Here is a 25,301-nt window from a genome sequence, read left to right as displayed (position 1 = left end):
CATCCGGTCTCTTGAGGGGGACAAGGCAGAGTTAGACGAGAAACCCCTAACACCTTGAAATATGGGCTGTTTATTTCTCTATTCCTGTTCCGGGGGTGCTACCCCTGAGCCCGCTTGGCTCTGTGCGCGGCGGCGCGCAGAGGCTCCTCACTTACTACCCTGACTCCAACTGTGTGGGCTTTGGGGACAGCGGGAGCTCCTTAGCGGTATGCCCTTTGAGACCGTCACACCCCCCCACCCCTTACTTGGTCTGCCCCTTAGGGAGTGGCATCCCGGAGAGCGTCCGTACCTGCGGGTTCAGGATGCCCTGTAATGGGGTAGGTGTCCTACGGTCCTGTTGGCCTGTTCTGTCTTGATTGGTGGCTTACCTCTCTTTTCTTCCCTTTGTTTCTTGCTGCTCTTTCTTTTCTTTTTCCTTTCTTCTTGCGGGGGCCCGGGGAGGGGGAGCTGGCTGTGGGTGGGGTATGGAGGGGTGCGGCTCCAGGCCAGTGGTGAGTGTGCGAAGAGCAGAGTGGCTGTTGTGGGTGTTATGATAGCTTCTGAGAAACCCCAGCATGAATGTGAACGTGCCTAGTCCTCTGAAGGTCCTGACCCTCAACGTGAAGGGCCTTAACGCCCAACAAGCGCAAGCAGGTATGGCACTATCTTCTCATATTCCTGCAGGAAACCCACCTTTTACAGGCTGACAGTACGCGCATGGCACACCCTAGGTACCCTCTTCAGTTCTGGGCTGCGGCAGACACAAAGACTGCGGGAGTGGCGATATTGTGCAGGGCTGGCATCAGGCGGGGGGGAAGACCGACCTTTCCGGGGTGGTGATGGGTGCTTTCTCAGAGTAAGTGTCGAGGTGGGTCGTCGCCGTTTCACACTGTGCAACATATACGCCCCAACCAAGCGCAGGACCGATACCTTGGAGACCTCTTGCGAGATCATGTGCCGCTGGGCTGGCCCTCGCTTATTATGGGGGGATCTAAACATGGTCTGGTGTCCGGAGATGGATCGGAGCGAGGGCTCCTTCAGTGGTGCTGGGGCGATGTCCTCAGCGCTACGCAAGCAGATTGCAGACTTAGGGCTGTTCGACGCTTGGCGTTATTTCTCCCCGGGCAAGAGGGAGTACTCATTCTACTCGAATGCTCATCAATCCTACTCTCGCATCCATTATTTGTTTATGTCCTATGATCTCGAGGGATGTCTTAGGAGTGGAAATATCCGATATCTCGATTTCTGACCACGCTCATGTGGAATTGCTTCTACAAGACCCGGACGCCTGTCTTCCCTGGGAGCGGACATGGTGCTTGCCGCCAAGTATCCTCCGGGATGCAGCGGATGTTGAGGACATACGGAGGGCCATTACCTCCTACTTTGAGAACGACGACTTGCCTGAGACGCCCTTTCCAGTGGTTTGGGACGCTTTTAAGGCCACGATGCGGGGACATATAACGTCTCTTTCGATCACGAGGTCGCGAGAGGCGCGAGCGGTGGAAGATAAGCTGACGGATGACCTGAGGAAAGCGGAGGCACAAGATCAGGGCGGCTCTACTCAGCGGACGAGGCGCCACCTCGCAAATCTTCAAGGCCAGCTCAGGATGTTACGCACGAATAGGGCAGAAAGTTCCCTTTTGGCTTTAAAGCAGAAATTCTTTGAAGGGGGGGACAAGGTGTATAAGTGTTAATCTGCGCCACGATTCTAAGTTACATGCAGCCCACTCTTTCATTAAATTAGGGTTGGGCTCTTCGTAACTCGGTGCAGTTAAGATGCGCAGGCCTCTAGGTATCCTTTCAACATCGATATGTTGCTGTAATGACCTTGACTCCCACCATTTATTTTGTTCTGTTTTCATTTTTTCTCTAGTTTTTTAAAACAAATCTTTAACTGTATTGCTGTCTTGTGGGTTCACTTGATTTTGTTCAGTTACTCTACTTGTAGTCGGGAGGGAATCGGAGAACATCTCCGCTGCCCCCATCTCCCGTTCTCTTACCACGTCCGCCGACATGAGGAAAATTTGTCAAATTTTTATTCCGTTGCTCACAGCTTTAAATACTGTTGTGCTGAACAACGAACTGCACACCTCCTCATCCTGCGATCGCCAGGTTAACTCCTACCTGCTGGGTTCTCCGCTTTCTCTGAGTCCTCCGACCCGACGTCGGCTTCCTCCCGCAGGTCTGTTGTGGCTTCTCTGGGTTTGCAGGGGGTCCGGTGCTGTGTATCCTCTTTGGATCCTAAGATGCTTCTGGGTTGCACTGGAAGTGCTGCTCCACTATTAGCATTGACCTGTGCGAGAAGGGGGGGAATCTGTGTATGACCTTGTGGAACGAACAGGTCAATTAAATCACACTCCTCTGTGCTTTTCAGGATTTGCCCATAGACTGACACAGACCCAATTTTCGTGCAAAAACATTTTATTGTTCCTCACTCGTCGCCATTACACGTTTCGGCTCGCTTGAGCCTTGATCACATGACAATGGCAAGATGCATTTGTGCATTATTTAAAGTGAAAGTGCCCCCTTTGAACCTCGTCACATGCTGCATAGCTTAATGAACCTGGAAAACAGACTGATGTTTTTGCTTCGCGTTTTTTTATGTGCTTTAAACCTTTAAACATATCAAGCACCGAAATACATGTTCTAAATAATATTCCATGTTCGTAAAATACGAGTTTATACCTATATTGTTAACACTCCTTGGTTGACTGTGCCATACATAAATGATTTACATAGCAATATATATATATATATATATATATATATATAATATTGTTTACTTTTGGCGAGGAGGTTGAGGGCCAGAGCTGCTAAAGCTCACATAGCGAACGTTCAACTGCCGAATGGGACCAGGGTTGCGACGGCGAAGGATAAATGCCAGGCCTTTAGGGATTACTATACATCGCTTTACTCTGCGGAGAAACCGCCTCCTGAGCTGGTGGAGGAAGTGTTAGGGCAGTATGGGGGGGGGGGCAACACTGGACCCCTACTTTGCGGAGCTCCTGGAGGATTCGATTACACAGGAGGAGGTAACCTCAGCTATCCGAGAGCTCCACCTGGGGAAAACGCCGGGGCCCGATGGACTCCCGCTATCCTTCTATCGCAAGTTCCAGGCGCAACTGGGGCCTTACCTTCTCTGGCTTTATAACTCTTTTACTGAAGAACAGGGACCTTCCCCAGATATGGGATTGGCCGAAATTGCTTTAATCTTGAAGCCTGGGAAAGACCCCACACCGACTTTAAAATATAAACCAAGTTGCTGGCGAGGCGGCTAGACCCCCATATGCCTGGCCTGATAGACCCTGACCAGGTGAGTTTCATACGCGACCGGCAGGGGGCTGATAACGTGCGTAGGGTGGCACATCTTGCAGGGAAGGCCCATCACTGGCAGATCCTCTCGCTAGACGCCGAAAAGCCGTTTTACTGGGTAGACTGGTCTTTCCTCCGGGCGGTCCTCCACAAATTTGGGATCGGCCCAAAGATGGTCACTAGGATAATGGCGCCTTTCATGGCACCGCAGGCTAGGATTCGCGTGAATGGGCAGCTCACGGAGCCGTTTAGTATAGGGAGAGGAACCAAGCAGGGCTGCCCACTCTCGCCTTTAATATTTGCCTTGGCGATTGAGCCACTGGCGGACATGATTAGTCGGGCTCCGGACATTCATGGCATCTCTTTAGGTGGCCAGGATCATAAAGTGGCGCTCTTCGCTGATGTAAATGTAAATGTATAGGCATTTATATAGCGCACTACTTACCCGAGGGTCCCAAGGCGCTTCGACCGCTGCGAAACCCTTCCTGGTTTCCCTGAGAGATGGTCCCTTAATGGGTATCTCCAGGGTGAGACCAGGCATCCCCGGCGGTCTGGTGGGGCCGTTAGTGAAGATGAGGCAAGCTAATGCCCAGAGTTGCCGAGTGTGATCGCTGATCAGAGTGGGCACCGAGTTGAGAGAATTATCGAGTCCGCTGACCCTGGTCCAGAAACCTGCCGCGCCGAGTCCTGGGCGCTCAGCCTTACCATCCCCAAAACAGAAATCCCCCTTCTAGAGCAGATATGCCCCTACCGCTGGACGGAACACCATATCCGTTATCTTGGCTTGCAGCTGACCCCCTTGCTGGATGGCTGGTCACATGTCAACTGGAGAGAATGCCGCAGATCGGTCCTTGAGGATCTGCGGAGATGGAAATTGCTGGTGCCGTCATGGCTGGGTAGAATCAATGCGATAAAGATGTCCATCCTACCCAAACTTCTTTACTTATTCCAGTGCCTTCCCACCCCCATCCCGCTGCACAATATAAGAAGTTTTCAGAGAGATTTAACCAACTTTATCTGGTGGGGGGAGATACCTCGTTTCTCCCAGGCACTTCTTATGGCATCGCGGGATTGAGGGGGGCTGGCATGTCCTAATTTGGTGGAGTACTACTGGGCTGCCCATCTCCGCTTCGTAATTGAATGGGGTGCTACGGATAGTGAAAAGGGATGGTTCCATATGGACAGAGCTGTGACTGGACGTACCATCAGGGACATGGCGTGGAAACATAAGGCGGGGCGTTCCCCGAGTGCCTACTTGGCGGTACCCACGAAAACTGTGTTGGAGATATGGGACAGGATAGCGGTACATAGGGGCCTTACGACTTTTCCTTCTCCACACACCCCAATTGAAGGGAACCCGTGGTTTCCGAAGGCTCACCGTACCAGAGCCTTCCATAGGTGGTCTCAGGGCGACTGTAGGGTGCTTACAGATCTCTTTGAGGGAGGCGCCCTTAAGACTTTCGCCCACTGCAGGGAGGAATTCCGTCTCCCGCCTGAGGCTGAGATGCAATATGTTCAGCTGAGGCATTGGGTGCTGGCGGATGCGACGTACCACGTGGCTACTCGTGCTTTTACCCCGTTCGAGCGGCTAGCCCGCTCTTTTACGGAATCGAAGGGCTTGATCTCAAACATTTATCAGATTTTGCAACACCCTCAAGCGCCGTCTTCCCATGTCTATCAACAACGATGGCACTCTATTTCGGGGGCAGACATCACGTCGGCGCAGTGGCTCCATCTGTGGCATGACATACCTAGAGTGTATAGTAGCATACCGCAACAAGAGAACGCATATAAAATGATGAACCAGTGGTACTATACACCGCAACGACTGCACAAAATGTTCCTGACCTCTTCTCCTGAGTGCTGGAGGTGTCGGTCTGCGACTGCGGATTTTCTGCATGTCTGGTGGACCTGTCCATTGCTAGCCTTCTTCTGGAAGGAGGTCCTGAGTCACATTAGGGGGGTCCTGGGGTTTCCTCTGCCTGAGGCCGCTAGCACAATGTTACTGGGTGTCAAACCTGCAGGTCTGCTGGCGCAGACCCGGAGTGATTGGACACTAGCGCTTCAAATGGTGGGAGTAGCCAGGCAGCTCATCGCCCTGTACTGGAAGAAGACGGAAGCACCTCCTATTGCTGTGTGGTTCGTAAAACTCTGGCATGTCATTACAATGAAGCTTCTTTCAGCTAGATTGCAGGCTCGCGACGCATGCTTCAAGGCAGTGTGGCAACCCCTGGTGAAATATTTATGCAAGGTAGACCAAGCACGACACATGCCCGCTAAGCTAAGGGCGCTGCATTTAGTAGAGGATGCTGTGCTCCCCCCTACATCGAACAGGCTTTTGCTATAGCAGTCCTAGTGACCGAGGTATAGAGCTTGGCGGGCGCTACTGTTCTCCCCAAGGTTTGGAGCGATACTCTCCCCCCTGTCTCCTCAACTGTACTCTAGGCCCTCTTTCTCCTCTTTTCTGATTCTTTCACATTACTCTTTCCTACTATCTTTTCTGCTCTGAGGCCTCTCTTTTAGGCACTCTGTTACAGTTCGGACCCTTCTGGCCCGATAGTTTCACCAGTTCTAGTTCTTTGATTTCATTCGGCCCTAGGGGCCAGGCTATTTTTGGCAGTGACTGCCCGGTATACCCTGGGTATTTTCAGACGCGGCCGGCCCTATTGGGTTGTAGGCAGAACGCTGTGCATAATGCTACTACTTGTGTGCACTGTCAATGTTTTTTCAGGCACTTTCCCTGACGCGGCCGGCGCTTCTAGGGTTGTAGGCTAATCGCTGTGTGCATGTCACTCCTATGAGTACCCCCTGTTCCGGGGGTGAAAATAAAAAAAGATTTGAACATAATTTTATCCTCCTCCTTCTTTAAACGGATTGTCATCTCGCCTCTTAATTTATTTTGATCTTCCATTTTGTCAAACTTTTCCAACTCCTCCTCGATCTCTTTTAATAGTTTGGCTCGATTAATATCCACATATTTGATGAGTATAAGTGTTAATCTGCGCCGCGATTCTAAGTTACATGCAGCCCACTCTTTCATTAAATTAGGGTTGGGCTCTTCGTAACTTGGTGCAGTTAAAATGCGCAGGCCTCTAGGTATCCTTTCAACATCGATATATTGCTGTAATGACCTTGACTCCCACCATTTATTTTGTTATGTTTTCATTTTTTCTCTAGTTTTTTAAAACAAATCTTTAACTGTATTGCTGTCTTGTGGGTTCACTTGATTTTGTTCAGTTACTCTACTTGTAGTCGGGAGGGAATCGGAGAACATCTCCGCTGCCGCCATCTCCCGTTCTCTTACCACGTCCGCCGACATGAGGAAAATTTGTCAAATTTTTATTCCGTTGCTCACAGCTTTAAATACTGTTGTGCTGAACAACGAACTGCACACCTCCTCATCCTGCGATCGCCAGGTTAACTCCTACCTGCTGGGTTCTCCGCTTTCTCTGAGTCCTCCGACCCGACGTCGGCTTCCTCCCGCAGGTCTGTTGTGGCTTCTCTGGGTTTGCAGGGGGTCCGGTGCTGTGTATCCTCTTTGGATCCTAAGATGCTTCTGGGTTGCACTGGAAGTGCTGCTCCACTATTAGCATTGACCTGTGCGAGAAGGGGGGGGGAATCCGTGTATGACCTTGTGGAACGAACAGGTCAATTAAATCACACTCCTCTGTGCTTTTCAGGATTTGCCCATAGACTGACACAGACCCAATTTTCGTGCAAAAACATTTTATTGTTCCTCACTCGTCGCCATTACACGTTTCGGCTCGCTTGAGCCTTGATCACATGACAATGGCAAGATGCATTTGTGCATTATTTAAAGTGAAAGTGCCCCCTTTGAACCTCGTCACATGCTGCATAGCTTAATGAACCTGGAAAACAGACTGATGTTTTTGCTTCGCGTTTTTTTATGTGCTTTAAACCTTTAAACATATCAAGCACCGAAATACATGTTCTAAATAATATTCCATGTTCGTAAAATACGAGTTTATACCTATATTGTTAACACTCCTTGGTTGACTGTGCCATACATAAATGATTTACATAGCAATATATATATATATATATATATATATAATATTGTTAACTTCATTTTTATCCGGGTGTATTGAAGTCACCAAATCGAAAACAGACCACCATTGATGCTTGTCGTTATGTATAGTTTTTGTTGCTAATTCGCCATGACGCGGTTCTGCCCCTGCTGCAACTTTGCTCACAGTAATGCGGCAGCGCCATTAGGAGTGCTTATAGCACCATAAAACAACACAAGCAGGTACATAAACACAATCCTTCATAAATTTTTCCTAGTACGTACATGTTTTCACGACGTTCTCTTATGTTTTAAATACATGAATTTTAAATTATGATTTGCAACGTTTCCATACTGTAGATCTTTAACAAATTACTAGCATAATGCTGTGCATATCCATTATTCAGCTGCAATAGCATAACAGTGGAAACATTGTTAACTACACTAACTCACTTCATGTATATGCTGTATTGTTCAAATATCATTGCGGTAAAGGGCTAAGTGCTATTTATTGCTCCGAAATTATAGTGTTGTTCACAGCTGGGTAAATCTGTGAGTGGTGCAAAGGCTATTCAACCAATGTATTATTGGTTATTCCTGTATAGATCCCTCTAGATGTAACGCTAAACCTAGGAAGAGTGCATATGTCTCATATAGTATTCAGTTAATACACATGGTGCTTATAAGAAATTGTATAAATCTTCTTCCATGTTCAAACCGTTGGGGAACTTGAAATCTAGATTTAAGATGCATCTACTCTCTAATTTTCTTAGAGCCTTTACCCTGTCACCGCCTCTAATATTATGAGGGACGGTGTCAATTACGAAATATGTAATTTGTGATACTTCACTCTAATGGTTCTCAAAACAGTGCCGGGCCACTGGGTATGTTAAATCCTTATTGTTAATGGCTCGCATATGTTGCAATATGCGTTTGTGTACTTGTAATACAGTGCTGCTCACATATCTTAGATTACACCTACAGGTTAACACATATACCGCAAAATCACTTTTGCAGTTGTAGCTGCCTCTGAGTGACGGTGGTCTGTGGGAAAAAGGAGCTGAATATTCCTTCGTGTTGACACCTAGTGTGCAGGCTCTGCATCTAGTGCATTTATGGAAACCATTTGTTCCCACTAACTGGCCTGTTCTTTTTGTCTCAGGGCTTGATCTAATCAGATTGTCCCTCATCGATCTAGCTCTTCTATGGGTTATTAAAGGTTTGGTAGGAATATTTTTCCTATAATAAGATTAGACTGTATTATGTGCCAGTTTCTCCTGATTGTCTTCTCCAAAGTTTTATGTTGATTGCTATAAGTTGTCAGTCTAACCTTATTGTCTTTTAGGTTTACGTTCATGCTTGAAAATAATCTTTTCCCTTTGAATGTGGCTGATCTTTTCATGAGCTGTAGTGATTGACCTAGCATCCTATTACCTTTGTTTGAACCTCTGTGTCATGTCCCTCTGACAGGCTGTGATATAATTTAGTAGACTGCAGTTTTCTTTGGCACTCATCAATTCTACATAGGTATGTTCGCTATTGGATGATGTGGAAGAAAACTAGAGGCATGTGGCAGATAATTACCTGCTGTACTTTTCCTGTGTAGTTGGGTTTTTAGTTTTTCATTAGCTACAAAACCTCCAAGCCTAAAAAATGGATCATATTTTTGCTAACTCCCCCTGTTAAGTGTAAGTTGAGAATATTAATATTGATGCAATTTTCGAATTCATCAGCACTTTTTAAAGACTCGCTCCAAATTATTTAAAGGATTTAGTATGACCAAACCTCTACATTCTCCTCCCATTCTTTAGAGAAATCCACCCCTGAGAACCCACTCCTCCCACTAGCCCATGTGTAAACACGCGTAGCATTGGGAGAAGCAGCCCCCATAGTGGTCCCCAGTATATGCTGGTATATACAGTTGTCAAACAGGAAATAATTACAGTATGAGCATTTCTGAATTGTATCATTCAGCATACGTGTTTGTTGGTGTTGTGCTAATGGTCTATTATTCCTGTAGTATTCAACTGCGTGTACACCATCACAATGCCTGATACTTTTATATAATGATGAGATATCTAAAGATATTAAGACTAGGTCCTCTTCCCAGGGCATGTCATTTATGATTTTCATACAATCTCCCATGTCTTTAACAAACAATTGTAGGTTTTGAATGAATGGCTACAAAAAATCATCAATGTACTTGGATATGTTTTCATGTAGTCCTCCGATAGCCAAAATGATTGGACGTCCTGGTGGATTCACTGAGTCCTTATGATTCTTTGGAATTATATACCACACCGGAATCCTAGGGTGATTATTACATACATAACTATATTCCTCCTGTGTTAGAAGTCAATTATTACGCCAATCCATTTTTTTTCTGTGATGTTTGTTCTTACTTGAGCCACTTAGTCCTTAGTGGCCCTAACATAGCACATGTTGTACCGTAATTAGCTTTGGACTTCCTGCTTGTATGCTGTCATTCCAAAAGACGATATTACCCCCTAATCAGAATTGGATATTACAACTTCATTCTGTTTCTGGAGCTTGTGGATTAGCAAAACATTTCTCCTGTTGCGGCCACTAGGAATTGGATATTTTGCTTGTTCTTTGCCCATTATTTTGACATCTTTTATCAAAATATATTGGAATACATCAATGGTATTGTGAGGAGTGATAGGTAGGAACTTGGAGGTTGGCTTGAAAGATGTTTTCGCTTGACCCCAGATTTCTAGTTGTGCTTTTGCAGTTAGTTCTAGTTCCTCCAAATGTAGGTCTAAGTGTTCATTTTGTAGAGCTGTCAATTCCTTTGAATAATATCATATCTGGTACTTTTAATCTCGTTTGATGCACTGGCGTAGAGGCCAAGGGAATATATGTTGTTAGTTTCGTTCTACCGTTGGCATGATTCTTCATAAGTTTTAATTTCCTGATACATTTATACACGTCAATGTGTGTTTGACTATTGAAAAGTACCTTCCAGACAAAAGGATAAACCTAGCGCTAATATCTGTTCCGCTTTCTTCAAGCATAGCAATGTTAGGTATATGATCGTCCGCTCGGTGTCTATTTTGGTTGTTGCTTCTTCCTTCAATTCTGCTGTTCTGGGGTTCAGTCTTGCGCGTCGCTGTCTTTGTTTCTTTCACCGCTCTTTGTGCCTATGGCATTGCGATTTTTTGGGGGCAATGTCTGGCAGTGATCCTTCCATAAAAAATCCTGTTCCTCTATTAGCGTTGCTCTATCTCATGTATTACATCTTAGGTTTTGTTGTTTATTGGACTCATTATCATTGTCCAAATCAAAGCTTAGCTTAGTCTCCGTGTCCGTAGCACTTCTCTCCTGACACAACCTATTGGTATTAATGAGCTGCTGTTGCTTCAAATTGTCAAACCTACGGGCAAAAGTAAAAATTTGACCTTGTGCATAGTCAAGTCTGTTCCTTAGGAATTTTTGTGCCTTTAGCCTATTAGTGATCGCTTCATGTTTTTTGAGTCATTGTATAGCCTCCTTTTTAGGTTTTGCCTAGCCAAGGCGTACGAAGTACGCATGCGCTAGGAAAAACTTAATGATTTCTGTGTGTGGGGACTGGACCGTCCCCACTCTCCCATTGGCTAGCTCCATAAATGGCGGCTAGCCATTGGGAGAAGGCTCTGTCCGTCAATCTCGGACCAGATTCGGGGGCGTTCCCGAGAATTTTTGGCTTTTGGCTACGTCAGCCGAAAGCCTGTTCTCGGGAACGCCCCGAATCTGTGCTGGCATTGACGGCACCCGCCCTCATTGCACTCCCTGCCAAAGGCACGATGCCGATTTTAGCCGTACAAGCTGCTAATGACAAACCTGGCCGTCTCCAATCTTCTCACCAATTGTCTGGCCTCAGTGGCCGGAAGTCTCGGCTGCCGGGTGAGGGGAGGTTGCAGCGTTTCTGTCAACCCCGTCATCTCTACCTGTGGGGGTGTGGAGCAGTGCAGCGCCCCGGACCAGTTGTCAGCCTCCGTGAAGCTTGTGTGCACACGAGGATTGCGCTGCAGCTTGTGTGCACACGAGGAGTGAGCTGCTGCTTGTGTGTGCACATGAGTGTGCACTTCCTGTGCACACCTCGACTCCGCGGGGCCTCCTCCCTCGGAAGGCTGTCAGCTGGCTGTAGAGTTGCTCTCCCTGCCGTCAATGCCCCCAGCGAAGACTAAGTGAGCGCCAAGCAGGGCTCCTCGGGTGTCATCTCACCCTCCTCCTGACCAATGAGGGGCGGTGTGGCGGGGAGGGGCAGGCGGAGGGCAGGAACTCCGCTCTGAAGGACGTTCCAGCCCCTGTGAAGCCGAGCACACTCACCTCCCCTCTGCACCCACCTGTGCCAGCCCTACCCCACCCTCCACACCCCTCCTTGCCCACTCAATCCCCGCCTTGCCCACTCACTCCTCAGAGCTCCCAGAAGCAGCGCCAAGAAGACGTCCTCGCCCACACGGCGCCCATCATCCTTCAAGGGTCCCTCCCTGTGCCCCCATCCCATGGCTTCCTGGGGACTTTTTGCAGGAGCAGCGCTCAGCGGGTCCACCCTCCGGTGACCATTCACCTTGGCCAAGGTCGAGGCCTGAACAGCGTCCCACCCAGGTCGGAGCCATGCCGGCTGGGTTCCGGCCCATCGCGGGCAGCGAGGTAAGTGTGTGAATGAGGCACGATGCCTCTGTTTACTGCCTCACGCCAGAGAGGCTACCTCCACCCGACAGTCCCCATCAGACACGATTTCGGCATAGCGTCGGGGAACAGGCCTTCTTAAGGCAGGGTCATTCAAGAGTGGGGACCCCAGACCCCAATGGGGGTGTCTAGAAAACTTGTATGGAGGAACATGCCCCTATGCTGGCATTGGCAACAATCGCTTCCCTTTGCTACTGTTGCCTTCGTTTTTCCAGTTGTTCTTATTTTATTTTGAAATATCTTTACATTTGTACTTTTGCCACTCACTTGTAACTTTGTATGACATGTAAAGCGCTCTTAATAAAGCCTGTGTTCGTAACTCATAAACCACAACGAAAAGTTAAATAAAATATATATAATGAAGTGCTTCGAAGCCTAACATGAAAAAAAGATGTGCGTGCGAAATTACGTTAACCTCGGAGCTAGCAAGTGTACCCTTGTCTCGAGAGCTCGTCACAGACATTCTTTGTGGTGTGATTTGTCGAATGTTACAGTGAGTCTTTCTGCTAATTTGTGAAGGATTACATTTATTTAAAAATAAAACGTTTTTAAGGTGAAACGAAAGTGGCTTATTTCACGAAGGGACATTTCATTGTTACCATTGGTTTTGGTGGAATCTGCAAATAACTAGTGGCATTTTATTGCACCTTTGTTATATTTGGGCAGTACTATATACTTTTTCGTCCGTTGCACTGCAATGAGCTAGCGTGTGGCAAAGACGCGTTTGGTTAAATGCATTTACTGCTGAGTGTTCTAGGGGGGTGTAGTCTATGTAGATGCAGCACTAAGAGTAATTAGGAAGTGGTAACAATTTGAATGTGGATATAGCGTGGCCGCCCTACTCTAGCTGGGTGCGGACACTGAGCCAGCCATGAACTTAAAACCACAATTGATTTCAGTCTAATCAGTTCAGTTGTAGCAAAACAAGACTATGACGCCCAGAATGCATTAGGGTCGCGGATGTTACACAAAATCCATTAATTACCTGTGGGGAAGTGTGTGAGGTCTGTGAGACTGCAGGCACTTTGGTGTTTATCGCACCAGTGTACTGTCTTGAAGTGGGGTATATACATGTGCTTACAGGATTGGGCCCTGTGAATGGGTATAGGAAGGGCCCGGAGCTCGAATGCCTTTTAGTCTTTAGCACTTTAGAAGTGACCTTGGAATGTATTGATAATGTGAGACGCGCAGGCAGGGATGTTACCCCTGAATGCAGCTTGTGAGGTGCTGGCAGCAGCAGGGACTGTTTCTTTGTTAGAAGAGTATGAAAGGGTCAGGCAGTACAAGCCTAGGGGCTCAGCTGAGAGAAGTTTTAAATTGCAGATTAGACGGCACTGCAGCAGTGACTGTTTAGGCCACTTCTTGCGACATAGAGGACAGCACAAAGCAGACAGAATTAGAGGGAACACAAAGGCTCTGACCACATTTGAACTTTAGTCGCCGTCAGTGCATTAGAAGCGAGAAGCCTTTGTATGCTCTTAAAGGAGCCGCCGACCATTCCCCGGAGCCCGAGGCAGGGCAGAAAGTAAAACTTGAACCAGCGGCGGTGAGAGAAATGCGCTTGTTTTAATTACTACCGACCGCGGGGACACCATGCTCGGTTTGGCAGCCTCCCGATGTGTATATATAGCAGGCCTGTTCCGCAAGATGCCCGCGAACAGCAGGGATGGCGCTCAGGAGGTCGGTACAACAGCGGCTCTGTGAGTACAGGCGAGGGGGGAGGACCTCGGTAGGGTGAGGGTGAAGTGTGTCTGGGAGAGGGCTCCGGGAGGCAGCAGGGAGCACCGGGCAGTGTGGAGGTGGCGCTCTGAGAGGACAGGCCAGTGGCGAGGGAGGAGCAGTGACGGTTACCTGAAAAGCCGTCCCTTTCCGTAAACTGCCCGAAGTGCAATGGTGCGAAAATTAAATAGAAGAGGGAGGAAAAATAAACTCTGCCCATTGTCGTTTTGGGATTCCGCGCAGTTACGTGACTTTAATTGCAAGAGGCACGCTCTGGAGTAAGAGCAATAAACAAGTCCAGTACTTTACTCTAATTGGTTGTGTGGGCTACACAAACAGTCCCAGGGCCTATCTCAGATGATCGTTTCGGAAGAGGGCGGGTTAAACGCAGAGGGTCATTGAGGATAGCTCATTCCTGCTGCTGCTCTCTGTCCAGCTGCTGTTACCACTAATCAGCTTAAACTCCTTTCCCAACAGGTAAGAAACTTCAGTCTATGCCGATGAACGATGCGCCACATTACCCTGTATTGGGATAAAGCCAGGAACCACATTTTCCTCTGACTCCAAGTTTAGTTACTCACGGCGAACTGCAGCTGCTTCAGTGGAAGGGAGAGGAAAGCGTGTTTCGTGTCAGACAAAAGTGCCCTTTAAGCTTAACTAAAGAGTGATGTTTGGGTTTGGACCACTAAAGGTTCCTCAAAATCGCTTCTAGTCTGGCCCAACTGAATGCGAAAAAAGGCTACTCGAATTAAAAGCAAAAAAAACAAACAGTCAAGCAAGCACTTGCTCAATAGACAATCTTCTTCAGACGAAGGGCGAGGGACGGGTGGGAAGAGTGTAGTGTAAGAGGAGGAGACCGTGTGGGAAGAGTACTAGGGGAGGGAATTGAAGGACGAGAGTGTGCATGAAGAGCAGTGCTTGAAGAGTGCCAGGGCATTCCCCGGTAAAGCCAACAATGAACACTGAAGCAGACCCTATGGGGCACTCTACTTCCGTCATTTGCCAGCTGAAAAACACGACCTTCTCGTATGTCACAGGCTAGTGATGCAACTCGATGTCACCACAAGTCACCACACATTCATTTCATAATTGGTACTTCTGTGAAGCGCTCTGACACCTTCGGGTAAAGTCCGCGCTATATAAAGTTGCATAAATAAATAGATAAAAACACAGGGACTGAGACAGGCGGCTACGTGTGTTTACCATTGGTGTTCCAGGGCCTAAAGCATTATTTCATGGCAACTGAATAACTAATGTACTGAAATGTTTAAATGCCTCATGGTGTAATTGCTTCTGGTCCTGCGTAAAGGTGCTATGTTTGTGGTAAAACCATGAATATTTGGGACTTGCATTTTTTAGGTTTTGCCTGGAGGGGGCTCGCAGTGTGTGGGGGGGCTCTGTGTGGGTGTGTGGGGTGCTCTGTGTGGGTGTGTGGACGGCTGTGTGAGGGGCTCTGTGTGGGTGTGTGGAGGGCTCTGTGTGGGGGGGCCCTGTGTCTGTGGGTGTGAGCTCTGTGTGGAGGGGCTCTGTGTGGGTGTATGTGGGTGGCATTTGCGAGAGATTAAGCTATTGGCATTGTAAATGACAATGCCATTTATTTAGCTGTTGTGCTGTAGCTATCATGGGACAGCGAACGTGATCATTTGTAGCTCGTCCATGTATTTTAGGTAGTGTGAAGTCCTTGCTCCTGTGTTCTACTGGGTGCCACCAACTCAAAGAGTGCCACTGTGTTTTCAAGGTGAAACATTATAATAGAGGCGAAAGTAGAGCTTTACGGCGACAAGTGAAATGCATGTAAAGAATGCCAACATCTATTGCTGACATTTCTGCTTACCGGCATCAGGATATCAATTAGAACTGAAGTTCCATGGGTCTCTTAAACACAAGTGCATTCACATTTTAGCCTCTTGCACTCTTACATGTAGGCACATTTTCAGAACAAAGAAAGGGGCGTGGCAGTTATTTAATGAGGAGAAAAGATAATGGGCCAGAAGGTGTGGGGGGGCTCAGTGTGGGTGTGTGTGGAGAGCTTTGTGTGGCTGTGTGTGTGGGGGGCTTTGTGTGGCTGTGTGTGTGGGGGGCTTTGTGTGGCTGTGTGTGTGGGGGGCTCTGTGTGGCTGTGTGTGTGGGGGGCTCTGTGTGTGTTTGGGGGGCTCTCTGTGGGTGTTTGTGTGTGTCATTTGCGAGAGATAAAGCTAGTGGCAATGTAAATGACAATGCCATTTATTTATGTTAAAAAAACCATAAAGAAAAATAATGTCAAGAGCAATGCCAATAGCTCTAACTTTAACAAAGGCAAAACCATTGCATTGTAAATGCTTGTTTAATTTTTCATTGACTTCTTTATGTTGAGTGTCTGAGCTGAACAGCATTTCCAATTCCTCTTTTTTGTTTTTGTCGTTCCTTGCTGTCAATTTCCGCATATTTAACCAAGATTTGAATTCATCTTGATGAAGCTTCCAAATTGCTTTCAGCCCATTCTCTCATGTCCGGATACGGATTTTCAAAGCTAGGGCCTAATAAAATTCTCAGTTCACTAGGCACTTTTTCAACTTTCAAGTACTTAGTCAGGGATATATGTTCCCACCGTTTAGTTAGTTCTGCCTTTTTTGTACTTCTCCCACATTTTTAGTTTACTTCTTACATCTCCTGCCATATATCTCACAAAAAACTAACAGTTACAAGGCTGTTATAATTAGGTTCAGATTTAACACACACAAAACTATAGCAATTCAGCATTTATAGTTAGAGTTCTCTCAAATAACTATAACTCATCCCCTAAGGTAACTGTATCTAGCTTCCCCACCATGCACAGTTTTCTCATGGATAATATCAGAGAACCTGTTGCACTTATATTAAAAATGTCATAGAAGATGTCATGAGTGAAGTAATATGTATGGTAATCAGCAGTGCATGTCGAGGGCGCGAGTTATAGTTACTTTAGAGAACTCTACCTGCTGAATTTCTATAATCTGAAAGAAACAGGTTAGTATTAGATTCCTTACCTTAGAATACCCCCAGGCGTCAGACTCGATCCGGAAACTTTTGCGTAGCAGTACCCTTGCGCGTCGGTAGGCGTCGTCGTCTGCGGCTCCGCGTCCGTTGTTGGCGCCGGTATAACGTCGCCGGAGTACTTGGACGCCGCCCTTTGTGTGTGTAAAATCTCAACCTAACTATAATGTCCCTGTAACCTTTGTTTTTTCAGTGAATTTTTAGGTTTTTGTTAACGTAAAGTAATATTTCATTACTGCACGTTAATCCAACTAATACCCGTGCATGGCAGGGGTTTGCCGCCGGGCCTGGCTGCAGCCAACCCCACATTTTGGCTATGCGCAGTGGGGGCTTGGCTATAAGGCCAGCATATGTAATTACCATATGTTAATCCAACTGCTGCTCTCTGCTATGCAAGCCGGGGTTTCCACCGCAGACCAGGCCCTGCGCCCAACCCCCCCCATGCAGCCAGCTGGGGTGGCCCACGGCTAACCCCAGCATGCTACGTACGTGGCTGTGTGAGTATGGGTCTGTGAGGAGGTGTGTGAATGGTTCTCTGAGTTGATGTTTAAGTGATGGTATAGGTGTTTGAGTGACTATATGGGTGTGTGAGTGGGTGTATGGATGTGTGAGTGGCTGTGTGGGGGTGTGAGAGAGAGAGTGTATGCGTGTGTTTGTGGGCATGGGTGTGTGTGATGGGTGGATGTATGAATGGTGTGTGAGTGGCTGGATTGGGTGTGTGAGTGGGGGGTGTCAGTGATGTTGCTGTGTAAGTGGGAGTTGATAGGTGACTGTATGGGTGTGAGGAGATGTATGGATGTGTGAGTGGTTGTGTGGGGATTTAAGGGTGTGTGTGCGTGTATTTTTTTTAATTGGGATCTGTATCGATAGACCTGTTGCGGATTCACACGGGCGGTGATGTGCGAGTGTCTGTATGGGTATGTGATTAGGTGGTGAGTGTTTGTGATTGTCTGTGAGTGGATGTATTAGTGACTGTGTAGGTGAGTACGTAACTTTATGGGAGTGTGTATACATGAGTGGGTGTATGGATGTGTGATTGGGTGTATTCATTTTTTTTAAATTGGGATCTGGATCGGTGGATCTGTCGCTGATTCACACTGAGAGGACCACCTAAGCGCTGCGTTGGATCCGTGAATCCTCGCGCACCCCAAATTTGATTTCCACAATTTTTTGCCCATGAGAGGTCCCTTACAGACTCCTCCATCAGCCCCATGGTGTTAAAATACCTCTATTCTGACCCCTTATCCTATTTATACTTTATTTCCCTCTCCCTCTTCCCGCCCACCAAAGGAACCGTAACACGATACACAAAGTGGCAGACGCAATGTTCCACTCAGGTTGCAGCTAGACAATCACAGCATTGCTGTTGGCGCCTTGATCTGTAGACGCTTGGCGGATCACCCCGAAACATTCCAGTCAACAGCTAAGTGGCAAACTAGTGAAGATTATCCAAATTAGCAAAACAAAAAATGCTCTGTCTATGGAAACTCTGTCCTAACTGTAACTCCCTACTGCCGACAGTAGTTAATATATATGCATGTGAAATTGGTGCTGGTCTTCATTCAGTGATTTGTTCATTACATCTCCTAAACCACCTCTGAAACTCTCTACAATCAGTAGCTTGTACACTACTTAACTTAGACATTAAGTCGGTAGTGGCGCTGATCCCCTGTCTGAGAGTCACAAACTATTCTATTAAGCGCTATCTCTACATCATTTTTCAACAGTTTTTTTAATTAATATTTTCTCTTCTCTCTTTCACTGGTGTGGTCACATTGTATCCCTCTGTAGGCAAAGTATTACACTCCCTTGACAATCGTGAAAGATCCAGGCAATATTTTAATGCTTATTTGGGAGCAGCTATAGATTGACAGAGATACAGGCCATAAAGAAAAAAAAAGAAACTTCTTATTTATTATATTATTCCAGGAATGATGGTCAAAATATCTTCAAACATCTCCCACCTTGTGTAGACTATTCAGGCGAAAACTTAGCTAAGTTTCAGTTTGCTGCTTGAAGACCTGAAAAACAATATTGTTCATTGCCATAAGGTTTCTTAATTTAATTTTTTTTTATTTACAGCATACAGCAGCAGTCCTAATGAACCAGGGGATGCGATTGTGACTGAGTTTTTTAAATGTTTACTTCACAACTAATAAGAGAACAGATGCAATTAAAAAATGTCCAAGAACGCTTACTTGCAGAAGTCCAAAACCTGATAAGGTCCTGGATATTGCCATAAGTATTGCACCCTCTCAAGAAGTCTCCACACAGATAGAATTGGGCACAATGTCACCATGGCAAATTAATGTACGTTTAGTTTCTTAGGAGCTAATGTTCGAGAACCACACCCTAATGGATATAGGTTTTCTATAAATCAAGTATCCAAAAATCCAAGATGCTTGAAAGACAGATTGGCAGGAAGACAACATGATTCAAATGTGGCTACTTCTCTCAATGCGGCTAACTTTCAGCTTTTCCTACATTGGGACAAGTTTGCCAGAAGTGTGGAAAAGTAGGTCAATTCATTAAAGGCTGCAGCAATGGGATAAAGGTAGGGATTTGGCAAAGAAAATGATCTCGATAGTGATGACCCATGCCAAAGTTTAGATTAATTCAGTTTGTTGGTTGGGATGGAAAATGATCACAGTGTAAATATTGTGAGAAAATGTGATCTTCATATTCAAGTTGTTATTAATAAAAAAGGGATTCAGACACCATCAGCAATTCTATCAGCTATTTCAGTTGATGATTTTGAATAAGCTTAGTGATACAATGTTTTGTTATCTCTGGATATCACTACAGTGGCCTTCAATGTGAGCATAATTGACATTTATGATTATCTTTTGGCATACTTTGCTTTTAAAGATTGTTCGATTGAAAGCAAAGTCTATGTAGCAAAAAAAGTGTGAATGTGGCATCAAGCTGGCTTCAAAAGTCTGTTGTATCCTGGAGGTAAAGAAGGATACAATTGAACACGACTTTACCAGAACAATGTCTTTTGTGATAGATTAGGCAAAATCCAGTGCTGTGAACAATCTGTCGAGGTCAAGGTCTATTCCTGTGAAGCGTAAAATTCATAATATAATATACTTTATAGTGATTTTGATGAGCTGGAATTGCAAATACAATGTATGTTAGAACAAGATGTTAGCTAACCTATTGATGTAGTGCTTTAGTTGCCTCTAATTGCACTGACTTGCAAAGAATATGGGAGCTTCTCGTATGCATTAACCTGAGCAATCTGACCAATCAAGTATTGAAGACCTCTTGGCTGCTGTAGGCCAAGCTAAACGGTTCACAAAAATTGATTTTAAATCCATGCATCCTCCAATTCTTCTTGTTCTTGAATCTCAACTCTTTTCGACTTTTGGTGCCCCAGCAGCACTTACCTATTTTGTTGCTTGCAGTTTGTTTTGGCAGCATCTGCTGTCCAATGTGTCATTACAGGAATGTTAAAGCAAATAAACAATATTGTGTTTCAAAATGAAAACTGAATTTTCGTAATGATTTGCTTGAACGTGACACTGCTGTGGAGAACATTCTTCAGATTTTGTGTGATATTGGAGTAACATTGAGGAAAGAGAAGGTCATTTTTAGAGTCGAGGAAACTGAACACTTGGGCCATGCACGGTCTGGGAGGTTTTGTACAGAGCGTAGCTAATACCTCCCATCACGCATTTAAAGAACAGTTGCATTAATTCCTTGGGCTGTGTGTTTTGCTCAAAATTCATAAAAGGATGCAACTCTAACAGAAGAATTTGGATCTCTTCCAATTTTTTTTTTTACATGTGACTGGGATCGCTAGTGCAGTGATGAGATAAAGATTGATTTTGGAAGCCTCTACTTGACGTTTGTGAGAGGGTGTTCAAGTCAGATTACAGTTGATGCCAGTATGCATGGCCTAGGAGCTATTTTAAGTCAAATTGATAGTGAAAGATTCACTGTTGAATTTGCTTCCAAAACATTGGTGTCCTAAAAGTGCAGGTATTTTGTCATAGGAAGAGAAATGTTAGCCTGTGTTTAAAGCATGTAAATGTGTAAATGTATAGGCATTTATATAGCGCACTACTTACCCGGAGGGTCCCAAGGCGCTTCGACCGCTGCGAAACCCTTCCTGGCTTCCCTGAGAGATGGTCCCTTAATGGGTATCTCCAGGGTGAGACCAGGCATCCCCGGCGGTCTGGTGGGGCCGTTAGTGAAGATGAGGCAAGCTAATGCCCAGAGTTGCCGAGTGTGATCGCTGATCAGAGTGGGCACCGAGGCGAGAGAATTGTCGAGTCCGCTGACCCTGGTCCAGAAACCTGCCGCGCCGGGAATCGAACCCTGGTCCCGGGCCGTCCTCTGCTCTCGGGTCTGCCGCCTCTAACCAGTGAGCCACACTACTTCACTAAGCAAGGAGCAATTTAAGACATATGTTTGGGGAAGACCATTTGTTTTTACATTTCATCATCAATCAATCAAGCATTTGTAAAGCGCACTACTCCCCCGTCAGGGTCTCAAGGCGCTAAGGGTAGGGGGAATGCTGCTACTGTTCGAAGAGCCAGGTCTTGAGGAGTCTTCTGAAGGTCAGTAGGTCTTGGGTCTGCCGTAGGCGGATGGGGAGGGCGTTCCATGTCTTGGCGGCGAGGGGAGAGAATGATCTGCCGGAGGCGGTCACTCTTCGGATGCGGGGGACACTGGCGAGGGTGTGGTTGGCAGAGCAGAGGTGGTGGGTGGGTGTGTAGAAGCTGAGTCGGCTGTTGAGGTACTCTGGTCCGGTGTTGTGGAGTGCTTTGTGTGCGTGGGTGAGGAGCTTGAAGATTATCCTCTTGTTGACGGGGAGCCAGTGCACGTCTCTCAGGTGGGGTGTTATGTGGCTGCAGCGAGGGATGTCGAGGATCAGGCGTGCGGGGGCGTTGTGGATGCTTTGGAGCAGTTTCAGGAGTTTGGCCGAGGCTCCTGCGTAGAAAGTGTTTCCATAGTCCAGTCTGCTACTGACGAGGGCCTGGGTGACCGTCCTTCTTGTTTCGGTGGGGATCCACTTGTAGATCCTGCGGAGCATGCCGAGGGTGTTGAAGCAGGAGGAAGAGACGGCGTTGACCTGCTTCGTCATGGAGAAGGTGGAGTCGAGGAGGACCTCTAGGTTGTGTGCGTGGGTGGTGGGCGTTGGAGCTGTTCCTAGTGCGGTCGGTCACCAGGAGGTGTCCCAGGCCGAGGTGGAAAGTTTTCTAACAGGTGAATAGAGACGTGCATATAGAACCTATGAGAAGTTTAACAGAGACTGCTGAAAAGCAGGACTGAAATATGTGCATGAAGTAATGACACAACAATAATTTCTATTGATATGTATCCTATCTTCTTTTACCTTGTCACTCTGATAGTGAAAAAGAAAATATTTCTGTTATTTTGGCAGGTAGCTGCATTGGCAATTGCTAGCGGAAATGGTTTGTTGTTAAAAGGAGGCAAAGAGGCATCATACAGCAACCATATACTTCACCGCCTGACACAGGAGGCTTTGTCAGTACATGGAGTCAAGGATGCTGTGCAGCTGGTGAATGTCTACTTTTTTTTTTTAATCCCTCTATGGATTGTTAATTCGGAGAGCATGTTGTCTAATATATTCTTTCTAATTGTTGATATGCTTTTTTACTTTTAAAGCAGTTACAGACAGTAATTATTCTTTGGGACAAATATTCACAGGTGAGCACCAGAGAGGATGTGGAGGACCTGTGCCGCTTGGATAAACTGATAGATCTTATCATCCCACGTGGGTCCTCTGACTTGGTCCGAAACATTCAGAAAGCGGCCAAAGGAATTCCTGTGATGGGACATAGTGAAGGAATCTGCCATGTCTATATTGACTCTGAGTCTGCTGTTGAAAAGATCACCAGGATAGGTAAAATGAAAGATGTTTTCCAGTCCATTGTGACTGAGGGAAATATTTAAAACTTAAATACAATTACATTTTAATATTAGTTAAACCATAACCTAAAGATCAATTAATGGTATTTGGAAGAAACCTAAGGTAGGTTAATTGAAAAAAAATTGTCTTTACTCTTACTTTTGCATACACTTACAGATGAACACTGAGATGTATTTTTCCAGATATATGGTGCTTAATAAATGCCAAGTGTAAACTCTGAATGGGATAAGAGAATTTTTATATTTAGATATATCACGGTTCAAGCATGCAACCATCAAGTTCATCATGCTGAGGCAGAGGCTTTTTACTGCAATTCCTTAGCAGAGTATATCACAGTAATATCTACATTTAAAAGATGTTAAATTAATTTCATCACACTCTTAACAGCAGCTTACTTTCTATAGTACCAGACAGAGGAAACAACCAATAAGTTTGTAACCAAAATAGTTTAACCCAAAAGGTTTTTTATCATTGACTTTCAACGTTTTCCTGTACTCCATTTGGTACTAGTAAGGAATGTAATGCTTTTATATGCAAAGGATTACAAGGTGGTTGGATTCATTAATCAAACAGCTTCTGATAGAGACTTCTAACTGCATATTGCTCACCATGTGAAATTTCCCAGCACCAGACTGGATCCGCAAACTTTAATAGCAATTCCCTTGTCCGACTTCTCATCTGATCAGTCTAATCAGGATAGTGCCCCTATAAAACCGCCCCTGCGCACGCTGATGTCAGTTTGTTTATTTCAGCACTATCCGATGCTGATCCAGAGCTAGCAGTACTGTCTTTTTTTTACAGAACTTTCCCTCAGGAAAAAGTTATTTGCACACTAACTTTTCTTCCAACATACAAATATTGACCCTAAAATGACCTGTTTCAAGCTGTGTCATGACTGTCTCTGGCAAGTGTCAGTGACTGTCATCCACAGCGTCTGCCTATGGTGTCTCTGACCCTATCACGACACAAATTGTGTTTGTGTTGCTTGAAGATGAATTGGAAGCAATCTGAGCTGTAAGGCCAAGCTAGCTGTCACTAAGCTCCAAAAGAAGTCTGGTTGTAGGCGTCGACACAGTCTGGCTTCGGAGACTGATCTGAAGGTCGCTGTACTTCAAGGTCCAGGAGTTAAGGTAAGTCCAAACCTTTCCAAAGAAAGACAAGAAGTCCAAGCACGTTTACAGACGACCTGCCACTTTGAGTTGCACAATGCCAGGGTATGTCTAAGCCTCGGAGCACCTCCACAGAGCCTGCTTCTCAACCACTGCGACTCGATCACCCTCCCCCACCCCCACACCCCCTTCCACCCCCCTTCCGACCCCCTTCCTCAGTGGACAGACATGGCAGAAGAAGCTTGATGCCTGAAGGAGGCTGACATCTCCATTTTTGGTAGCCCACTTAATGCCCCTAAAGTGCCTTTGGGTAATACTAAGCTGAGGTGGCAACCTGTCAGAAAATCATTGGCGGATCCATTTCCTATGCGGGCTGCACCACTCGACTCCACCAGAGGTCAGCCCCATCGCGTAGCACAGCGCCGCTGGCTCCCATCTCAGTGCCCGTCCAATGCCACAAATGCGAGACCCTGCACAGATTCCAATGTCACCAATGCCAGATTCAAATCCCATGCTTCTGTCAGATTCTGAAGCTTAAGCCGCATGTCATTCCAACCTAGAGTTCTGCAAATACAACTGAGATGGCGATGGCAATATATTTTATAATGAGAGGAATATTTTTGATTTGCAGAATGCCAGTGGGTTTGACACCTCCCCTGGCCTCTGCTCTCCTATTCCTACTGTTACTGAAAAATCAGCCTCCTTCCCAGCTGCTATTAGGAGGCCAGTGGAGGAACTGGACTTATCTTTACCTATGTATGTGGTCAAGACCAACATTTTGACAGAGGTTCTTAACCCTGCAGCAACTGACCAAGAACTCCTCTTACCTTTTAACGAGGCCCCTAGACTATACCAGGATCTTGACCCCCGTCAACAGACAATTGGCAAGACGTCAAAGGTCTGCTCCTGTGGATCCTAACTTCTTGCTCCAGCATCGTAGCCTGGAGAGCTTGGTGGTGCAGGCATCATCCAGCCATCTGAACACAAATTATGTTCTCACCACTTTACCTGATCGGGAATCCAAGCTAATGGAAAATTTGCAAAAAAAGAGTTTTCACCAGCGCCAGTCTTGCCCTGCAATCCGTCAATACCTCCTAGGACACAAGTCGCACATGAGTAGCAATGTGTTGCAAGCTGTCCCAGAGGATGATAAACCATACCCTGCAATGTCTCATCCTCGACGGCCAAGATGCTGCTAAATATAGAATTTGTTCTGGCCAGGACACAGCCAACTGCCTGGATAGGGTAGTCTGCACCAGCAAGGTGCTTAGGTGCCGCAAATGGATCCGCTGCACATGGTTCAGCAACTCCTCATGGACTTGCTGTACGATGGCTAAAAGCTTTTCGGGACGAAGGCTGACCCTGCTCTAGAGTAATTTCAGGAGGGCAAAGCCACTGTTCACTCTCTAGTCCTAGCTCAGCCAGCTCAGTAGTTCCCCTAAGAATGCCCTTTTAAAGGCGTTACAGAGGATATATGCAGCGGCAATACCAAATGGGCCTCAGCAGCAACAGACATCCCAACCCTTTTGGATGCAAGGCGGGGGAG

General features: G+C 46.3%; 1 protein-coding gene across 2 annotated transcripts in view; it reads left to right on the top strand.

Annotated features, from left to right (window-relative positions):
* ALDH18A1 (aldehyde dehydrogenase 18 family member A1) overlaps positions 1-25,301 on the top strand; it is a 508,980-nt gene that overhangs the window by 418,675 nt on the left and 65,004 nt on the right. For both annotated transcript variants that reach the window (XM_086922580.1, XM_086922579.1), the window contains exons 13-14: positions 22,137-22,274; positions 22,424-22,619. In XM_086922580.1, coding sequence (XP_086778706.1) covers positions 22,137-22,274; positions 22,424-22,619 — 334 coding nt within the window. The remainder of the gene's footprint in view (positions 1-22,136; positions 22,275-22,423; positions 22,620-25,301) is intronic.

Source organism: Lissotriton vulgaris, chromosome 5, assembly GCF_964263255.1.
Source record: "Lissotriton vulgaris chromosome 5, aLisVul1.2, whole genome shotgun sequence".
Lineage (NCBI taxonomy): Eukaryota > Metazoa > Chordata > Amphibia > Caudata > Salamandridae > Lissotriton > Lissotriton vulgaris.
The sequence above is the reverse complement of the archived record's forward strand: the minus strand, read 5'-3'. Positions and strand labels throughout refer to the sequence as shown.